At 40.2% G+C, this 22,716-nt stretch overlaps 1 protein-coding gene across 1 annotated transcript in view; it reads right to left on the bottom strand.

The window, feature by feature from the left end:
* PKHD1 (PKHD1 ciliary IPT domain containing fibrocystin/polyductin) overlaps nucleotides 1-22,716 on the bottom strand; it is a 440,412-nt gene that overhangs the window by 345,200 nt on the left and 72,496 nt on the right. The window contains exons 31-34 of the mRNA XM_058662233.1: nucleotides 20,661-22,265; nucleotides 18,437-18,580; nucleotides 12,169-12,382; nucleotides 151-301 (exon numbers count right to left, since the gene is read on the bottom strand). Coding sequence (XP_058518216.1) covers nucleotides 151-301; nucleotides 12,169-12,382; nucleotides 18,437-18,580; nucleotides 20,661-22,265 — 2,114 coding nt within the window. The remainder of the gene's footprint in view (nucleotides 1-150; nucleotides 302-12,168; nucleotides 12,383-18,436; nucleotides 18,581-20,660; nucleotides 22,266-22,716) is intronic.

The raw sequence follows: 22,716 nt of genomic DNA, 5'->3' as shown, positions 1-22,716 counted from the left end.
TGTTGTGCATTAGACCGGCTCCTCGAAGTTGGAGAGCATTTAATATTATATATCGCTGCCATTTGGACTAAATTGTTTTTTTAATGTACACAATATTACAAATTTAATTTGAGCTGTTTGAATCAGTCTGTAAAAAAGATTTGATTATACCTGAGTGTTCTGGCCCCAGCTTTTCCGTATCTCAGTAATCTTGGCGGTAATTGGCTGATTAGGCGTCTCACACTCCATCTCTGCCTCAGTTTCCATGGTAATGTTACAGGAGCTATTATAGATGAGAACTTCATCTCTTTCCACTTTAGGGCTGAAACGAAAGGGGAGGTTAAATGGGGTGTCATCAATCTTAATGAAATGCAATTATTTTTACTCTTATTAATCATTGCAAGCCATTAGCTTGTGGCAACTACAGGCCACCATTTGTCAAATTTTGCAAATTTCTGTAATTCTGTTTCCATTCTTTTATTGTTTATTTGTTTTTCCTTTATCTGCACACTCTGCAATGAAAACGCATGCTGTAAATATCTTTCACTGAGGCCTTTCTCTCTTCCAAATCTATTAGTAACATTAGCAGGAACGTTTCCAAGCCCAACTGAACAAATAACGTGCAGGCAATACCTCTAGTTTCAAAAATGGAAGCAAATGTTGGGGAGAGTTTCTGCTTTTTGTTTTCCTTTCTCCTTCCTTCTTCTTGCTCTTACTCACACTTCGTGTTGGGGGAGCGAACTGCCTGAATCCCCCTAGGGCAGATGGAGAAATTGGAAAACCCACACAACTGGCTAACTGGTCCCTAATTCCAACTGTGAAAAAATGAGCTCATTTAGGCTTTCAATTCCCTCTCCCCAGCTGATGGCAATGAGGCTCTGTTGCTAGCAGTGGAACATTAACTTAGTAAATTAATTAAACTTACTTAACAGCCCAGACTAAGGAGATTCGATATATGTGCCAGTTATACTACCAGCCACTCACTTTTAAAGTTCTCTTGCTTTAAGGAGAGAAGTCAGACTGGATTTAAAATGAAAAACAGCAATTTAGCATTATAGAAAGTCTAAAAGAGATGGTCTGGAAGAAATGAGAGCGCAGACAGGGAAGGGATTCATCCCCAACAGGTGTCATATTTATGCAAGAATAATCTTGGCTTTAGGCATTGTTGCCACTAACTCAAAGACCATTAGAGATAATAATGCATGATGTTTTTATATTTTTCAAAATTTCATATGTATGATCTCATTTCAGTTTGTAAATTAGGTAGCAGTATAAAACACAGGACCCTAACAGATTAGGAGATTTGCATAAAGTCAAACACAAGCGCATGACAGCTCGAACATAGAACCTAGGTGTCCTGTTTCCTGGAACGGTGTTCTTGGGTTTTGAGATGCTGATCGAACGCTAGCCAAAAAGATGGCAGATCCCATGAGAACACAAGCAAGTACGGAGAGAGGGGCAAAGGGTCACCTCCTGAGAAATAATAAATCACATCGATCCGCAACATCTTTTATCAAATCAATGTCAAAATGGTTTCTCACACAATTTGCTAGAAATAATGAGCAGGATAACTGCCACACTTTACCACTTAATCTTCTCTACTCCAAGCTAACATATTTTCTGTTTTACATTCACCAAAGAGGTGACTTCCTATCCTCTGTCCTCTGAACCTATCAGAGATGGCCAATATTTTAACATCGTACCACCCAGAAATGATCACAGAGTCTGAGCTTATCACTGGGGCACTGGTTTATTTTCGTATGAAGCTCCTTCCTGTGACACCACTGTATTCATTTGTGAACCCCCACACTTACAAGAAGATGGTAACAAACTCCAGTCATCAGAGCTGTCATTGCCTTAGGATTTCAACAAACCTTATTTGTCCAGTTAATTTTGCAAGAAGCATTAACATGCAAAGGTTCAACTTGGAAAAAGATCAGGGAGATTTGGATCCCAGCAAAGCATTTGCCATCTATATGACTTGGAGACATTAATCTGTAAGCTCTGTTTTACCATGTTGACAGAGTTACTATTAATTCAGTGTCTATTTTGTAGAGTTAGAGAAAATTGTGCAAAATGAAGCTTATAAAATGATTAGCACAGAAGCACAGTTACCGTGTTATAAAAGCAGCTCTTATTACAGCTTTTGGTGGTAGTGTTCTTGATGGTATTATTGCAGAAATGTAAATACAGGAATTTACATTCATTATTGTTATATTTCATCTCACTGATTTGGACCCATTACTCAAATACATTTTACATCTGAAGACTATAATCTAGCAATAAACCATTTAGCTGAGCATCATCCACGGGTTAGACAAAGCCACGGGATAAATACAGCATTTGCTCTTAGAGTGTCAGTCACACTCCAAGAGTCAGAAAGAAAAAACCAAAGTAATTTAACTTTTAAATTAAAATGTAATGTGATATTTAAATAAATATGGAAATATGGTAGGATAGAATGTGAAATTCACATGAACTTTTAAAACACCTGACTTCAAAGAAATCTGAGGTTTCTTTCAGCCATTTTGGGCTTTACAGAAGCAACTTTAAAAAAATGTTTTGTTATTTCGTTTGGAAAGGCTATTTGGGTGGTTTGAAGGTCTTTGAATGGTCACAGTAGGTCTTGTCTCCTCAGAACTCTTGGCAGTGCTTAAACTCTTGTTAAACTATGATGTCTTAATGATCTGTGAATAAAGGATAGAGACTTGGTCTAATTGTGTGGGTTAGGTGATGGGGACAGTGGAAGATGACTAAGCCGTGCAGAGCATACACAGGAGGGTTCTCACAAGAGGGTTATTACTTGAGTTCACATTTGGTCTAGGTTCTATCTCTCTTTCCTGGATCACTACGTGACCGTGTCTCTGTACCTGCTATGACCGACCTCCAGTCGCCAGACTTGAGAAGCACCATATCCTGAACTTTGGTCTCCAATCTGCAAGCTGAAATCAACTGTCCCTTCCCAAGGAGGCTCCTCTCTATCATTTTAGTTAAAGTTACTGCAGATGAATGAAGCCTCCTCCAATATTTGCATCATCAATCCATATAATCTATCATAAAGGAAGGAAGCTTAATTTACCATCACTTTCCCCCAAAATTGACTTCATTTCTAAAAGCTACCAAAGCAGCTGAGTAGTAAGCTTTCCAGAATTTTTCCAGATACTCAATTTAATTTCTAAATTATCCATAGTTACCTCTTTCAAAAACAGAGAATATCTGCTCCATAACCTCCTTTTATTGTAAGCCCCTTCTCATGGTTTCATGCCAATAATAGATCATGGATGCTGATCAATCCCATAAACAAGTTTTTGTATCTCATATGTGTGTGATATAGGACAACAGACATGAATACAAGCGAAGTAGTGGCCGATTTCTTTAAAACTTCTGTTAGCCTTTGGCTTCTAAATTCCCAAAGCCCTTTTTGGTCTGATTGCTGACAAAAGTACAAGTAGAATGGGCTGAGTCACTCTGCCCCCCTTTCATTGGCCTATTAGCAGTATATTCTCTTTCTTAGGCATATTCTTGCTCTTAAAAGAGTTAAATCCATTTGTAACAAGTTCTAGTTCATATTCCTTTTAATGTTCATCCCTAATAACCTTACAAGCTTTTTTCATGAAAAACTTCAAAATTATTCAAGACACAAATAAAAAATGGTTTTTTATAAACCATGTTTATTTAATAAAAAAAATTCCATGGTTTTTACATAACAATCTTCTAAACTGGAAAGTACAATTGGCTATACATCTATATATCTATACAGATATATATAGATATGTGTGTGTATATGTGTGTGTATATATATACAGATTATGCCAGGATATAAAGATAAAGATGGATGTCGATACAGATATAGATGGATATGCACACATACACATAAATTTAGTATTTATTTGAGGTATATGTGTTAAAAAATTTGGGTCTAAGTGCTGATAAAGGTAGTTTTGTGACCAAAGATTCCTAACATTAATCTATCATTACTTCAATTAGTCTAATCAGATCATAAAGTTAACAGGTAACTTTATGTGCCTTAAGAATAAGTAATAAAACTGCTTACAGGAATTTCATATAACCTCATTTAATCTGATTTTGCTTGTTATGGCTCTGAGTTCTCATTGGATCCACACAGTTCAACTATCACTCTGATGCTGAAACTATCACAAAGATGCTGAAAACAATGCATATTGCCAAGTACACTGTAAGTCAGAAGCCTTGGATTCCAGCCCAACACTGTGTGTTCTCTTCCTTCTCATTCTATTCCTGACCTTTTGGCTTCTGTAAGATTCATAAAACCCTCTGGGTCCTTTGAATTTGCTGTTTGCATCTCCATGCTAAAACCTTCTTAACACAACAGGCATTTTCTCAGAGAATCTTCCTCTGGACATGGTCTAAAGTAGTCCCTAGATTTTCCATTCCTCAATCACAACATATGGTCACACAAATTATCTCCTCACTTTGTATTCTATCCTTGTACACAAGGACTTTCCAGTCTCATTCATTATGGAGTCACCAGTATCCACCACATATAAAACATAGCAAGTACTTATTACTCGTTGATGGATGGATGCAAGGTCTGGTACATGGGTGAATGAACACACAGATGGATTGACACAACGATGTGTAAGTGGATGGGTAAAAGAATACATGCATAAGCTGATATAAGCATAGATAAAAGATACATGGTCAGGAAGGAAAGAATGGATGTAAAGACAGATGCATGTATGAATATGTTGGTGATGGGTAGACAGGTAAAGAGACGGACTGGGTTTTATTATTGCCAAAGGTACATATCTGCCATTTTGATATGTCATCTCATCCACAGTGGTAGTAACTAGCAAAAATATGAAGCACTCAATGGAAATCAATTCCCTTTAAAGGTCCCAAAAGTAGTCATCTGGGTTCATAAGCACAGTTTCAAGAGGAACTAAATAAGTTAAATTGGCACATGATTTTATTAATGCCTCCTGAAAAAAAGTGTTCTTGAATAAGCACATGCTGCACTCCACCTGCATATAGACACTATCAACATTTTAGAATATACTATTCTGTTTCTTTTACTTCTTTAAAGATATATTTATTTACTTTAAAGTCAGAGAGAATGAAGAGGGACAGCAGCAGGAATTATCAGGGTTAAAATAGACTGAAGTCAGGAGCAGAGAACTTAAGTCAGTTCTCCCAAATAGTGGCAAGGACCCAAGCATTTGGATTCTCTTTTGCTGATTTTCTCATACCATTAGTAGGGAGCTGGATTGGAAGTGAAGCAGCCAGGACTCAAGTCAGCAGGCCTATGGGATGCTGATGTCACTGGCAGCAGCCCCACCCCCATACGACAATGCCTACCCCTGTAGTCTTTTCTTCCAGTTGCTTGTGTGTGTGCAAATACTGTGTGTGCAAATACAACAATGTGGCTCCTTAACTGCAGTATTTGTGATTTTTGGATTTTCATTTTTCAAGAAAGCATAAGCATTTCTCTATTTGATTAAATATCCTACATTACCATTAGACATATTAAAGATTTCTTAGTATATCATTTGGGTGCATTATTTATTACCAAAATGTATGTGGGAACCTCAAAAGCTCATGAAAAACAGAACAGTAAGTTTATAAAGAGTAAGAAGAAACAGAATATTTATCAACTAAGTGAGACACTAGCCTTTCTCCACAGAAACACCAATTTGAACAAGTAACATCGCCTTTACACGTAGGATGGAACGCAGGGGAAAGGCTGTAGTACCTCATTCTATTATAATGGAAAGGCAGAAAGGAAAGCATTGCCAAGTGTCCCCAACACCAACACCAAGTAAGGCAGCATGGAGACAGATGTGTCTTGCTGGCGAGAGGAAAACAGAAGATAACATGACCATTGCCCTTAACCACAGTGCCAAGCACGTATAGCAAATCACAGAAATGGATTCAGACAGAGCCCATGACCTTTGTCCTCGGGCCAGCACCTACTGACGAAGTTATCTTCAGCCAAGCGACTACCTACACTACTCCTTGCCCAAGCTCCAGCAAAAAGAACAAAACTGTTACTGATGGAGAATATAGCGAGCAAGTGAACTTATGGCTTTGCCTCGACATTTAGATCTGGGTCTGCCTGTATAAGACCCAGCAGCACAGATAAAACTCAAAGGTCTCTACCTCTAAGTGAGGGCTGACCCATGTATGCCCTGGATCTGACCTGCCACCCTGTGGAGAACTGAGACTGGCTCAGATTCACTTTAGCTTTTCTCTCTCCCAGTCTGGGTCAAGTTGGAATCATACCCTCCCCCTCCCAGCCCCAAAATGCAGGGCTTGAAGTCTGTGAGAGCCAGGTGTGGCATTACCATCTTTCTCTCAGTTTCTGTCTGTTCCTAGGGCAAGACTCCAATGGTTAGAGAGGAGAGTAGGAAAGTAGACCTGCAATTTGTCCCTGAAGCTCAGAGTTGGACTGGCTGTGGTGAAAGCCAGCACCAAAGGCCTCTATCTCTTTGCCTGTGCTCCATGACACAGTCTCCTGGCATGAGGTAGGGACCTGAACCCTCCTGACACACATGAGGTTTTGTTGTGAAATACTCCGAGTCTTTGGTTTTGTGTACATCTGAGGCTCAAAGACTTGAGTGCAACCAGGACTAGTGTCAGTCAGTGTCACCAAGAGATTAACTTCACCAACCTAGGCACGAGCAGCATCTGTGTTACACTGGTCATAAAGGGCTGTGGGCTTCAAGTACGACCTAGAATGGCCACGTAAGTGGTCATAAGAATGATCACTTAATCCTCTACCAACCTCAAGTAGTATAAAATGCAGAGGTAATCATCTGCCATGGAGGAAGCAAAAGTACATGTGGACCAAGACATTGTGTAGGACCAGGGCTGATGCTACAGAGACTGGTGTGCCCTTACGGGACTTTGGGACAGAGCTATTAAGACTCCAAAAACACCCTCAACAGAGCAGGTAACTGAGAAATCATTCCAGCACTCCAAACCAGCCCTCGCACAGCCACAGCCACTATGGCCGCGGGGCTGGTAATCTGACAACCCCAGATCTGGGAACACACACATCCAAGCCTTCACTATTGCTGCCATCAAATATTGTAGAAGACACAACAAGACCGGACCACTGACTCCAAGAGGGAATAACTTCAAAATAGCCTTTCAGACTGACATCTGAAAATACAATCTGAGAAAAAAGTCCTGCCACCACCATAGATGCTAATTAAAAGTAATAGAAATAGTTACCTCACCAGATGATCAAATAACTATGTAAAAATACATTAAATATGAAAAAGCTAAGCAATATTACACCCCCAAAGGAACAGAACAATGTCTATTCTAAAGAAAAGGAGACAGATGAAATGCCTGATATAATGCAAAGGAACCAGCAGAGTGTCACTCAGAGATACAAGGCACTACAGACAAATAAGTAAATATAAAATCATATGAATGAGAAACTCAACAAAGAGATAAAGATCTTAAAAGGGGGCCAGACAGAAGTTTCAGAAAATAAAAAGCACAGTAAATTGAAAAAATACAGTTGAAAACTTCATTAACATAGATAATTAATATTTTTAATGATTATATTTTATAATTTATAAAATGTTTCATAATAAACTTCATTCAAAATAGATAAAAGTAGCTCAAAGACAGATATTTTCAAATATCCCTTTCAAAGCAAAAAAGAAAAAAGAATGGAGACAACCTTTAAGGCCTGTGTGATAATGTTAAACAAATATGTGTTTTAACAATGGAGATTCCTGAGGGTGAAGAGAATAAAGGTTAGAAAAACTATTCAATGAAATAATGGCTAGATGCTTCCGCAATCTGGGGAGAGATAGGACATTCAAGTGCAGGAGGCCCATAGGGCCCCAGGAAGGCTTGACCAATGAACACACTCACCGCAACATACTGTAGTCAAACTCTCCGAAGTTCAGTACAAAGGCAATGTTACAGCTTTCCAGAGGAAAAGCAGTAGGTCTGTTTTAAGAAAACCTTATTAGGCTAACAGCAGATTGTTCAATAGATACCTTACAGGTCAAGGAGAATAGAATAATGGATTCCATGTTCTGAGGGAAATAACTGCCAAACAAGATTATTTCACATAGTGGAATTTTCTTTCATAAAAGAAGAGGAGATAAATACTTTCCAAGACAAGCAAAAACTGAGGGAGTTCATCACTGCCAGACTGGTCTTATGAATGAGGCTCAAGGAGTCTGTTTTTATATATATATAGATAGATAGATAGATAGATAAATCTATCTATCTATCTATATATATCTATAGATATCTATATATATCTATATATAGATATCTATAGATATATCTATATATATCTATAGATATCTATATATATCTATATATATATCTATATATCATATATATCTATATATATCTATATCTATATCTATCTATCTATATATATATATATCTCCACATCATGAACATATAGAAAGGCATAAAGCTCACTAGAAACAGAATGAATGATATTCAAATGGGAAAAGGTTTGAAAATGGCAGGACTATTATTAACAAGAATAACCTTGAATGTAAGTGGACTAATTTACACTACTGAGGGACACATACTGGCCAAGTGGATTAAAATACAAGACCCAATAATATTCTACCTTTAAGAAACACAGGTCACCAGTAAAGATGCAGCTGGAAAGCAGAGGGATGGAAAAAGATTCTATGCAAATAGAAATCAAAGACAAATAGAAGCGGCTATACTTATATCAGATAACACATACTTTTAGATAAAAACTGTTACAAAAAAGTTCAGTGCATGATGATTAAGGGATCAATTTTAAACAAGTTATGATGATTGCTAAGTCAAAAACGTCAGAGTTAGACAATACTAGACCAAACGGACCTAGGTGACATTACCCAGCACCCCACCCCACAGCTGTAGACTACCTCCCAGTACTAGACCAAACGGACCTAGGAGACATTACCCAGCACCCCACCCCGCAGCTGTAGACTACCTCCCAATACTAGACCAAACAGACCTAGGAGACATTACCCAGCACCCCACCCCGCAGCTGTAGACTACCTCCCAATACTAGAACAAACGGACCTAGGAGACATTACCCAGCACCCCACCGTGCAGCTAGATTACCTCCCTTTCTTTCTCCAAGCAGCACATGAACATTCTCAAGGATAGGTCACACATTAGGCAACAAAGTCTCAATGTTTTTAAAAAGTTGATTCATACATTTTTTTCCTGATCACAATAAATTTAAAAATCAACAACAAAGGAAATTCTAGAGCTTGTACAATATGATCCTAAATGTACAAAGTCTGTTTGATGAAATCAAATGGGAAATAAAAATAATTCTTCAAAACCAATGGAAAATTAAAACAGAACATACCAAAACTTATGGGATACAGCAAAAGCAGTTCTAAGAGGTAAGTTTATAATATTAAGTGCCCCTATAAAAAGAAAAAACTAGGGACAAATAAACTAACAATGCACCTCCAGGACTTAGGAGAAAAAATAAACAATAAATCAAAACCAAAGTTAATACAAGTAAAGAAATAATTAAAACCAGAGTACAGATAAATGAAATAGAAACTAAAAATCATAAAAGATCAATGAAATGGAGTCAGTTCTGAAATCTTTAATAATCTAACAGAAAGAAAACACAAATAAATAAGGCCAAATAAAGAGGGGAGCTATCATTGTGATACCACAGAAATACAAGGAACATTAGGGAGTATTATGAACAATCATATGCCAAAATGTAGAAGCATGCAAAGCAGTATCACAATTTGTGGATGTATGTGATTGATCCAACTGAATCACTAAGAAAACCTAAACAGATGAGCAGTGAGTAACAGGATTAAAAGCCCAGTTTCACAGATGAATTCTACCAAATCTTTAAAACAAAACTAAAATCAATTCTCCTCAAAAAATAAAAAATACTTGCAGCTATTTGGGGGAGTGAACCAGCAGACGGACGATCTCTCTCTCTCTCAAATCTGCCATTCAAAAAATAATTTTTTATGAAATGGCATAAACTCTTCCAAATTAAATTGATAGACATAAATGCAAAATCAAAAAAAATTAATCATGATAAGTGGGATTTATCTCAGGAATGAAAGGATGGTCTAGCAGGCACTAGTCAATACATCACGAGAATAAAGAACAAAATTTACAATTCAACAAAAACAAACGCATTCAAAAATGTAACATCTATCCATGATTTTCAAAATAAAAAAAATCCTTAAGCAAATAACATACAAGAGGAACTCACCTAAATGAACACACACACAAAACCACGACCAAACATACACTGAATGGAGAAAAGATAAAAGCAACTGCTCTAAGATCTGGAACCATTCCCACCACTTTCATCCAATGACATTTCAAGTTTTAGCTAGAGACACTGTACAACAAGAATGAGCTCAAAGGAATTGAGATAGGAAAGTAGCGAGTCAAATGTCCTGTTTGCAAATGATACTAGACTGTTACAGGGTGAAACGCTGAAGATTCCATGAAAATACTGTTCGAACTGACAGATTCAGTAAAATCATAGCGTGCAAACTCAAAGCATAAAAATCAATAGCGCTTTTATAAAGGAACTATAAGCTTGCTGAGAAATAAATTGTAAGGGCATTCCCATCCACAACAGCTTTTAAAAAAAACTTAGAATACACATAACTAAGAATGCATGATTCTTCCACAATTCAGTTGTTTATAAATATTACAAACTTCCACCTGCTTTCTTTTTTTTTTTAAGATTTATTTTATTACAAAGTCAGATATACTGAGAGGAGGAGAGACAGAGAGGAAGTGGAGCTGCCGGGATTAGAACCAGCGGCCATATGGGATCAAGGCAAGGACCTTAGCCACTAGGCCACGCTGCCAAGCCCCACCTGCTTTCTTAAAATCGAAGAAGTGAAACTGATCATGGACACAATTTGAAGAAGTCTGGAGTTGTCAGTGCATGGCTAATGGCCCTCTTAAGATAATCCTAACCTCCCTTCCCACTGGCCAGAAACAACTCTGCAGGGTTCCTTTTAGTGTTCATCAACAGGATGCCTAAACGTTGTTCATATCATGAGGCACTTTTTTTAACTCAAGAAAACAGCCACTTTTGCCTATTGCACTGGCTGGAACTTGCAGCAGTACTTCTGCAATGGACAGGGTTTAACTTTTCCCTCAGCCACTCCCGGAGTGAAGAGGGAAGGTATGAGAAAACTTCCATAACTAAGAAAAACAACTTAAGAGTTTCCAAAGTGCTGACTTGGGCGGAAGCAGGGACTGCTGACATACACGCCCTGCCGTCCTTTCTTAGCAAGTTTTGAAACCCAGTCTCACCTGAGAGCACACCCAGTATCCTAGTCCCTACATGCCTTTCTGGAAAGTGACCAGCCAGAGGAGGTGCTTTCTCTTTTCCTCTAGGAAACTCAAACTTCTGGTGGCAAATGTATACTAGAACTCAGTTTCAGGACATCAAAATGTCCTGAAGGAGGGGTTATCACATTCACGCTGCAGAACTGGTCTGACTTTTATATTTATCCTTAAATAGCTCCTGGGTGAATAATCACATGTACCCACTGAAGCCTGATAAGAAAGGAAGAAGGATGATCTGATACACTAACCCTTCTCGTACAAAAAGAACTGCGTGTCAAAATTAAGGCCATCTAGATCACATTATACATATACATATATTTATATTTATTTACTTTAGAAAAGGAGGCTACTGGGGAAAAGTTAGGTTTTTTTTTTAATTTAGGAAACATCCTTAAAGCATGTGACTTCAGAATCCTAGATCTTCATGAATTCTGTCTGCACAACCTCCCCTTCCGTTTGAGTAAACATTGTACAATCTGCTGGATTTCTCCATGGCTTTTTTTGTTTGTTTGTTTCATACTAGTGAATCTGTTTGGAAAGAAAAGAAAAAGAAAAGGAGGAAAAAGGCCTTCTGTTTCTCATAATGTCTAATCTTTTTCCCCATTGGCATTCACCAGATGTTGCTTTGGATCGGAAGATAAATATTAAAATCCAAGCAAGAACAAAGTGCGCTGTTTACTGGGCAGATTTTTCAGATGTTCTCTTGAACACTTAAAAGACACGAGATGCTTTGATATGCAGGCTGGCTGAAATCCACAGTGGAACAGCCCCTGCAAGAGACAAGGCCACCCAACCTATACCTATAGGTCCCCTGCCCTGCTGGTCATTTACTGGTGATCAGGGAGGGAGAATATAGCGCACCTGACAAAGAGGCCCGAGAAGGGTGGGAAGGCTGTCCCAGGAGCTGACCCAAAGCGGCTCTGAGAACACTCCTCACACATGTAGAAGTAAGGCCACGACTCAGGCAGTCTCTCCACTCCCACAGCAACAGTCAACTGGCACTGCACGGAGGTGAGGCTGGCGTCGTCACAGCTGTCCTCTTCTGGCCTTAGGTCACACAGGAAAGCCAGAGACGCTGCAGGAGACAGTAACCACGAGGTTAGCTACCAGCCACAGTCAGACTTATGAACCTCACATGTTCCAGGAATGAAACTGACATGTCCTTTCTTGACCATTAAGAAAAGGAAGTGATCTGTCTACTTCCAGTAAACTGGTATGTTCCTCTGGGATACTCAGGAGAGAGAGAGGGAATCCAATGGTTCATGGAACAATGAATGAGAAAACAAATCATATTTCCATAAACCTTCTCAAGGTCTCTTCTATAAATAACATTTTTGTAAAATGTAAATTAAAAAAAGAAACCCTCATGTGACTCAGTCAGCCAACATCAGATCTGAAACAGTGAAGATATTCTTAAACTGGTGCACTCCTGCCAAGAGTTAGTTCTCAGAAAGAACCATTTGGAATTTTTAAAATACTTTTGTCACATGGCTTTATTTTCCTAAACAATAGATTATTGAGTCTTATTTGTGTCTGAACTTTGTACAATTCATAACAAGATATCCGTGATCCTACTTTGCAGTACTTATTCATATTATTGAATACAGCTTTGATGCATTCTTATTACTGTTCAATATTGTACTGCATAAAAGTACTACAATAGGTGTACCAGTTCTCTTACCAGTGTACTTGCGGATATTTATGAGTGTCTGACACTGCAAACTCATACAAAATTACCCTCCTATGAAGCAAGCTGAACGCCAGGCACAAATCAACCTTACACGGTACTGCCATTTTACATACTCACCGACCATAATCATAAACTCCCATGACCAGACATGAATTGACAGGACTTGAAGTAGTCACTCTTACTTCTACCAGTCCAGTGCACTCTCTTTGTGATCTTCATTCATCAGTACATTTTAGGTTGAACAACTTTTCCTGTTTAGCAATAACTCGTGTTTCTGCCTCTGTGAGAGTGTTCTTCCCATTCTCCTATCCCCACTGAGGTGGCTCTCTCTCTTACTGATTTTGGTTACTTATATATTTAAGAGAATTCTCTATCAGAGATAATCAGAGACGCGAAACACTTTTTCTGAGCTCAAACTTTCTCCAAGTTAAATTTTCGTTCTCTTTATGGGACTTCTTGATCCACAAAATGTCCTAGTTTTCACATAACTATAACCACTGACATTTCATTTAAAAAAAGAGAAGGTATTTGAAGACCTTTCATTCTCAATCTTTTTCCTTTGCCTGTCTAGAACACCAACAGGCAAACAGACGGGGATGTTTAAATGAGAGATGAGCAAATCTCTGTAGGAAACGGCTCAGCAGTACTTTCGTCTGAAAATCTTAATGAAGTAAAAAAAGGGAAAAAAAAAAAAAAAAAAAAACCTCCTCCTTGCTTCTTCAGCCGCTGGTGTGTTCAGGGAACTACACAGCAAATGCCAGCCAGGATGACGCGCGGGAGCCTGTGCCTGCCTGCCCTGAGGCAGCAGCACAGCAGAGCCCAGAGCTCAAACTCCCGAACCTCACACAGCTGCTGCTACAAGCCAGAGCACAGGACACTGGGAGGTTCTCCTGCTTGTGTTTTGTATAAATCATAAGAGCGAGAAGTAACTGACAATAGGACACACATGTGGACAGACCACAGCTCTCCAGCCCTAAGGCAAGTGAAATTAGGTCTAACACCCATAAAACAAAGATTTCATTGTAGGTGATTAAGTGGCTGTGAATTGGAAAGAATCCAGGGCTGATGGTCAGAGTCCATGGCCTTTTACCCACAGTTGTGCCACCTAAGAGCTGTGTGAGCTTACTCACCTTAGCTCCTTGGATCTCATGGAGAAAGTCAGCTTCCATGTAGTCAGCTAGTACAGTTCAGAATGTAAATCCAAGAAACGTGAAGATCAATAATCTTGCTCATTTTTTTAAGACTTATTTACTTTTATTGGAAAGTCAGATTTACAGAGAGAAGAAGAGAAAAAAAGACCTTCCATCTGTTGGGTCACTCCCCAAGTAGCCCCTTTGGCCGGAGCTGAGCCGATCTGAAGCCAGGAGTCAGGAGTTCCCTCTGGAATTCCCACGTGAGTGCAGGGTTCAAAGGCTTTGGGCTGTCCTCGACTGCTTTCCCAGGCCACAAGCAGGGAGCTGGAAGGGAAGTAGAGCTGCCGGGATTAGAACCGGTGCCCATATGGGATGCCGGAGCATGCAAGATGAGGACTTTAACCACTGGGCTACAATGCTGGGCCCAGATCTTGCTCATTTTAAACAAATAGGAAGTAATGAAGTATTAGTCCCACCTAACAGGATGTTTCAATAACTCCCCATGTGGAAAAAAAGTTTTTCTTCTGTTAGAAATTCAGTTCAGGCAGCCATTAAAGATAGATTAAAATGAAAGCAGGAGAAGCTCCCATTCAGAGTCCCATTTTTAACGACATTGCATATGAGGACTGTGGTAAAGGTGCAAGCAAAGAGATGATAAAGGAAGCTTCCTTCTGGGCCCTCATCTACAGCCTCTAATGTGAGACATCACCGTCCGACGCAAAGTCAAAGTGAAGACCAAAACTCAAAGCAAGGGTTGTAATTCATTGACCTCAGTGAATTACAGAAATAAACAGAAATAGGAAAGTAAATGAACAAAAGAAGGCAACAAATAAACTACAGGAAAAAAAGTCATAAATATAAAGGAAGTGCAACTGGCAGGCACGTGCGCGCACACACACACACACACACGTGTGTGCACACACACACTCCTACACCTCTTGGAATGATAATGGGAAGCTGATTAAAAACCAGCAAAGATTTGAAAAAGCAAATACAGGACTAAGGGGTATGCAATCATTTATGATGTCACCCAGTATGGCAGAACTCGCTAATCCAATGGTGCTAGCGAGTTTGAGGACAAAATGAGGAAAGAATATGGATTTCAGAGAGGATACAGAGCAGAAATAGCAACGTGTTTATTTGGAAAACGCCTACAGTTGGCATGTGGTCCTAGTGTCCCCAAGTAGAGGATGCAGGCCCAAGTGCCAGCTGCACTCCCCGTTGGACCATGCTGCTGCTATCCTGGGGTCCCTGTCACCCATGTGGGTGGCCTGTATTGAGCCCCGATCCCCAGCCCCGACTGTTGCAGGCGTTTGGGGAGAAAAGCTGTGGATGGAAGGTCTTTGTTTCTGATTCACTGCCTTTCAAACACATTCATGCATGCATAAAAATTAAGAATTCACATTTTTACCAACTTTTACACAGTTCAAGGACTCTGCATTAGAACGACTGGGAGGGTCAGCTTCCCCAAAGGCCAGGCTGAACGAGTTAGAACATGCGAGCAGGGAGCATGAGAGAGCAAAGGGGCAGACGGGTGTCTGAGAGCAGCTGTAAAGCACCTGAAGGTATGGCTGTCAGGAAACCTCCTTCTGAAAAACTTCTTAAATATGCCAGAATTTGAAAGTAAGTTAGTTATATGCAGCCATATCTGATCATGGAGGAATAACTAGTAGATTCTAACAATTTCTGAGATGCATCCATCTTTAATATTTGGTATCTATTACAGACCTATATCCTAAAAAAAGAACTACACACCGTTTGAGTACATTCAAAATAGTTTAACCAAATTCCTAGAATTGGCAGAATTCCTGAATCCAGCTAGGTATCCCCTGGAATTGGCTCTCAGTAAATATTCTCTATCTTTAGACAATATGAATTTTAAGTCATTCAAAAGACTTCATTATGACAAGAAAGTAAGTAAAATTATCCATTTCCCTTGAGTAAATGTGTGTTTTGTATAATTGGTGGGTGTTTGGTGCCACCTAGTGGCAATATGCAAAGTTGCAGCTTTCAATTTAGTGGTTTCTCATAAAATAAGCCAAGGAATTAGGACACATCCTTTTACAAAGCTCAGTATCTTAATAATTTGTATTATTTCCATTTAGGACTTACAAAATGCAACTAATTTTAATATATTCATGTGTCTGATTTTTGTACAGGACAATATATGTCCTATACTTATTCCTATTATTGAAAATAGCTGCTGTTGTGTTTTTATTGCTCTTAAATATTGCATTGCAATACTATAATTTTTATTTTTCATTTCTATTTGAAATTATTTTTATGTAATTTAAAGGCTTTAAAGAGTATTAGTTTAAGAAGTGTATGTGACAATTTTTACAAATTACAATAATATTACAGATTAAAACTAAAAATATGAAGTCATTTTTTCTTATTCAAACTTACTTGCTTATCCTTTAAGAATCAATTTTCCATAAACTCTGTACCAAAACTTTCACATACTTAGTGAATGAAACAGATGACTCTGTAAGACTTTACTATTATATTATACTTTAAATTCCTTCTTGTAGAATTAATGAACTCCATAACACTTCAATTACGAGTACATGCTGATAACAAGAAACTCAATGTCTTGTATTTTAAGCAAAACTATTCCTCCTCCTTGTCACCGATAGTCTAGCATAAACTGTCATCATAATATTATTATCCAAGCTCATTAAAAAAAAAGAAAGATCACTTTCATCACTCTCCAAATGCTTTGGTTACATTCAAGTTGTAGACAAAAAATCAGGGACGAGATAGGCCTTCAATGCAGCAGGAGTTAGGCTTCTGCTCTGGACACCTATATTGAGCTACCCCGCTTCAGGCCCAGCTCCATGCTAAGAACACAATCTCCAAAGTGCTGAAGCCCCCGCAACCATGTGGGATACCCAGATGGAGGTCCTGGCTCCTGGCTTTCCCTTTGTCTAGAACCTGCTATTGTGGCCACTCAGTGAATGAACCAATGAATGAAGAATTTGCCTTCTCTCTCTCTCTCTCTCTCTCTCTCTCCTCTCTGTGTCACTGTCTCTGTCTTGTCTCACTCCCCCTCACTTCTTTCCACATCACAAACACGTAATTCATTAAAAAATTTAAAAATAAGGAACACTTCATGGACTACTATTCAGCCATTAAAAAGAAAAAATTCTACCATTTGCAACCAGATCGTCCCAATACAGACCAGTGAAAGAAGTCAATCCAAAAAGGACAAATATCATGTTCTCTCTGATATAATGCAACCTTCGTGCAAAATACAAGATCAATAGCCCTTTCAATACTATTTTTGCTATATCTCATGTATTTTGACATTTTGGGTTTTATTTTCTTTCCTTCAAAATGTTTCTTCTTTTCTTACTAATTCCCCACGGACTCATAGGCCACAAAGCATTGTTTTCTTCAAGTAGGTGTTTCATATTTTTTCTCATTTCTTCAGTGACACGTTCATCACTCAGTAGCATGTTATTTAGCTTCATGTCATTGTAAATTTTCCATTGCTCTTCCTGTTATTGATTTTTGGTTTTTTAAAGATTGATTTATTTTTACTGGAAAAACAGATACACAGAGAGGAAGAGAGACAGAGAAAGATCTTCCATCCACTGCTTTTCTCTCCAAGTGGCTGCAACAACCTGAGATGAGCCTATCTGAAGCCAGGAGCCAGCAGCCTCCTCCAGGTCTCCCACATGAGTGCAGGGTCCCAAGGCTTTGGGCTGTCCTCGGCCGCTTGGCCATGAAGGCAGGGATTCCAGTCCCACAACTAAAACACTCTCTATACAACTCTGCATGCTTACAAGGACTGGGTGCTTATTGGGACATTGCAGAGCCAGAAAAATCACATGAATGTTGGCTCTTTAGCCTCAACAGGAATTCAAAAACTGAACATACAGAGCCAACTTATAAGGGACATCTGGCTTGATAATCTCCACCCTATTACTGCTATTTTTAATGAATAAATGTTCCCAGCAAGCTCCTTTTAAACAGAGACCAAGGGCTAGTTTCCAGCACACTGCCTGTCTGTCACAGAAACAAATATCCAGAACCCAGAATGCCCTTCTCCATCATCAAATGTCTGTAGTTGAGACAGGAAGTGTTCAGCTTCTCACTATCTACTGAACTTTGATCCACTACTCCGATACAAGTTCCTATTAACAATTTTAATAGGTGACTCCTACTATTGATTACCCTTTCAGGTAGTAAACAGAAAAATTTTATTCACAGATACACATTAAAAAAAAAAACAAGTAAGTCGGTACGGCATTAATTACAAGACTGAAATCAGCAGAATATCAAAAGTGGCGTTTCTACTCACCATCCAGAGGCAGGACCAGGCAGCTGAAGGCAGACACAGTAGCATTGGCCAAAACTTGGCAGGGAACACCACAGACAGCAGCTGAGATGTTCCCTGGGGAAAATCCTGCTCCAAACACATGCACAAGTCCTCCAGCCAGGCAGCCTGTAAACACACAAGTACAAGTTCATAACCTTAGAAGACGAAATCTCTTGACCTAACTAAAAACTCAAGCCATTGCTTGCCTTCTTCCCATTCTTATGCCTTGAACCTAACTGGCATTAGGTCCCCAACATCCCCAACTTCTTCCACTCTAGCCTGCAGGCCTCAGCCAGACCCCAACCATATCCAACACCCTAATATACTGAAGAACTTTTCAAATGCCCTCATGTTGATAGAGAAAACAAATGATTATTCATAGCTTTTGAACATTTTATACAAAAGAACATAAAAGTATAAAGTTCCCTTGAACCTCCTGTCTCATTCCCCTACTCAGCATTCACATCGAGAGCTTCCTATAACTGCTTCCAGAATTTTCATCCTAGACATATTACTCAGCAACTTGCTTTTTGTGGTTTACTTGAAGGTACGGCATAGAGATTTTCTCCAATCTAGATAAATAAAACTCTCATTAATTGCCACTTAGAATTCTATTACATGATTATACTACAAGTTTCTTCCTGATTGATGCCCCCATTATTTCCTCTTTTTCTGCCATTAATAGTGCTGTGTTAAATAAATATATATATATATCTCACATACTTATATATCTCCTGCTTATCACATACTTACATATCACATACTTATCACATACTTATATACATATCCTGCTTGGGCAGGAGAGTCAAGATGCTAATGCTAAGATGCTTCGTATTTCTAATTAGTGTACTTTCAAGAGTTCTAGAAGAGATGAGGCCTAACAGTAATGGAATGTGGGCAGAGAAGGCAGGAATGCCTGCAGCTCTGTAAGTGTGTCCAGGTTGTTGGCTGTATGTTTCTTAGAATGACTCATGCAGCTGGGGAAGCTGGAACATAGGTCTTCAGTTGAACAGATTTCAAGGTAATGACCATTTGTAACTCTCAGCATTTCAATTCAGACTGGATTGCCACTGAACCTGTCTTTTGCTAATTTCTAGCGGGTCCTATTATCCCCAAGCTTGGTTAATAAAGACTACTTAATAAGCCCTAGAATTGTCTGGTGTGATCTCACCAGCCCCTGCAACAAGTTAACTAAGTTAGTGACAGACTCCAGACCCACATCTCCATCCCCATAGCATTCCACTCGGCAGAGGGCAAGACATGCCTTGGCTAATACTCTACCAACCGAAAACTCTGTTTCTGTTCAATTTTACCAAGACTCTCTAAATCACAATCAGATTTGAGCTCTCTCCAGTGCTATCAAGCTGCTAGTGAATGGAAAGTGGAACCGTTCCCAGACGAAAAAGCCAGCATCGTTGAGTATCTCTAAAACGAGTGGAAGGCAGTCAGGTGCCCGGCTGTCTCGTGACCACTCGTGGGGCAGGAGCTCGGCTCAGAAACACTACAGAATGGTAAAGCTAATCCTGCTTAGTAAGTTTAAAATAATGCAAATGGACATAAATTCACAGGCTTAAAATGGAGGCATTTATGCACTTAAATTAGCAAAGTACAAGCTCTTAAAAATGGTATTACTGGGCCCGGCGGCGTGGCCTAGCAGCTCAGAGTCCTCGCCTTGAACATGCCAGGATCCCATATGGGCGCCGGTTCTAATCCTAGCAGCCCCACTTCCCATCCAGCTCTCTGCTTGTGGCCTGGGAAAGCAGTCGAGGATGGCCCAATGCTTTGGGTTCCTGCACCGGAAGAGGTTCCTGGCTCCTGGCTTCGGATCTGCACAGCACCGGCCGTTGTGCTCACTTAGGGAGTGATTCATTGGACGGAAGATCTTCCTCTCTGTGTCTCCTCCTCTCTGTATATCTGACTTTGTAATAAAAATAAAATAAAATCTTAAAAAAATGGTATTTAAATTAAAATGCAATTCAAATGCATACAATTAAAATGTCACTAAACAAGGATGCACAATTTTCTTGGTATAGAATGTAAAGCTTTATAAAGAGCAGCACGGCACAGTGTCTCTACCACTGAGAGGGTTGGAAGCCAATCAGCCTCCTAGAACCTTCTGGCATGTACATTGCTGCAAATCCCCTACCCCTGGAAGAAGGAATAGCTACAGATCTGCTTACACAGAAGTTTCCCGTGCACAACTTACCGAAGTTCTGAGTTACTGCTGAAACCCGGACTCTGGACGTGAACACCAGTGCGGAGGAGGCCCAACCTCTGGGACGGTCGTAAGCTGTGACTGGGTACTGCCCCATAGGAAGGAGAGGGGCTGTGCACTGCAGAGTGGTGTGGTCACCAGAGATGCCCCCACACATTGATGGCCCAATAAAAACGTCAACATTTACAGCTCCTGAGATCCGAGCCACAGCAATGGTCAACATGTCACCCCTCTGAGACAGAGAGCGCAGCTCTGGGGTGAAGGCCGAGCTGTAGATAATGGCTCCCACATGCCAGCGACGTCCATCTACCTCTATTTCCACAATAGTCGAGCCATTTCCCGCAGGAACGGTACAGCAGATGAGCTCAGTGGTGATGTTCACCAGCCGGCAGGCCTGCTGACCAATGAAGACTAAGGTGGAGTTCTGTCCTTTCAGGGCTGAGCCTGCTATGGCCAAGAGGCCTCCACCGTGTGTGCTGAAATCCTTTGGAAGATAACGAAGCACTTGAGGCCGAACGTGGAAATATCTGGAAACATTGCCAAAGCAAGCATACCCTCTTCTTGGGTGAAAAACTGATAAATAATGGAGTCCTGGGGTCAGCGCATCTATTTGGCATGCCACATGGCTTGTATTAAAGAAAGTTACATCACAAGGAAGTTGATGGTCCACAAACACTGCAGTCTCATCCACTGTGGTGCCTAGCCTCTGACCGCTCATCAGCACAGTGGTCAGCGACCCACTGGTGTTGGTGGTCAAGGTGTCCACAGTAGGAGTTGTATCTTCCCGCAAGAAGACAGTACAGTTTCCCTGACACTCACTGCTTAGCCCATTGACCAGGACTGTGACATTCAAGCTGATGGATGCTCCAGGCAGAGGGTCACCCAGCAGATCGACTTGACACACAACTATCTGGTCTCCCAAAACCAAAGTCACACAAGCAAAAGGATCTGAAAGGTCAACCTGAACTGACCTCCTTTTGGAATGGAGAGCCACACCCCTCACCGTGAGGACCACCCCACCACATGTAGAGCCTTGTGTTGGGAAGATGGTTGTGATCTGAGGTTTCACTACAAATTGCTGGGGCACGGCAGACATGTCAGCCAGTCCCATTTGCTTCTGCCACACTTGGAGCAAGTAGATGCCTGCCTCCACACTGGAAAGAGGAAATGAACACCCAGACAGGTTCCCGTGGCCCCCAAAAGGCCGTGTCTCAAGTTCACATCGCAGGTCCCCCAGGATGAGCACAGCATCAGAAAGGTTATTTCCTTCCACGTAGATGCTCAGGCTGCTGTTGGTGATTTCCCCCTGCACAGCTGTAACCACTGGGGTTGTGGCCACTTCATACGTGAAAGTAAAGCCCTTTCCAACCAAACTTGGTGAAGGTCTGGTAGAGGACGCGCTGCCAGCCCAGATCTCCACGGGGGCAGAGATGCTGAGATAGTTCACATCGGGCAGCAGAGGAGCCGGAGAGGTTGCACACCACACGCTCACCTCTGTCACATTCACAACGTCACACGACCGATTGCCCACAAGCACCCATACTGATGCCAGATCCCTGCCGAACCCTATTCCCGAGATGCTGAGAATGGTTCCACCTGAGATGGGAAGATGGAAAACAGAAGTCCAAAGTTGATATTCAGACCTAAGGATTTAAAGCACCCAAGCTATGTGATGCACTGGAGTAGGGGTACTCCAGTGGGGTGAGCATAACCTCAATTAGTTCACCATACTCCCATCATGTTAAATTTTGATCACCTAGACAACTATCAGATGTTCTAAAATTCATAAGACCAAAGAATGTGCAATCTGTAACAAAGGGTGGCTGTTGCAGTACTAGTACCTTTGTACATCCCAAAAGGCACCACTTCCATCAACTTACAAATTAATGAAAAATGAAATTTCTGTTTTCTTGTCATCTGATGACTGTGTTATTGTACAGAATATATAAAATATCCTAGATACAAATCAGTGATGAAAAACAGTTTCATTGAAGTCTTCTACTTCAGCATTGATCTGCAGAACATTCCAACAGACAATGAAATATAT

Source organism: Ochotona princeps, chromosome 1 (genome assembly GCF_030435755.1).
Source record: "Ochotona princeps isolate mOchPri1 chromosome 1, mOchPri1.hap1, whole genome shotgun sequence".
Lineage (NCBI taxonomy): Eukaryota > Metazoa > Chordata > Mammalia > Lagomorpha > Ochotonidae > Ochotona > Ochotona princeps.
The sequence above is the reverse complement of the archived record's forward strand: the minus strand, read 5'-3'. Positions and strand labels throughout refer to the sequence as shown.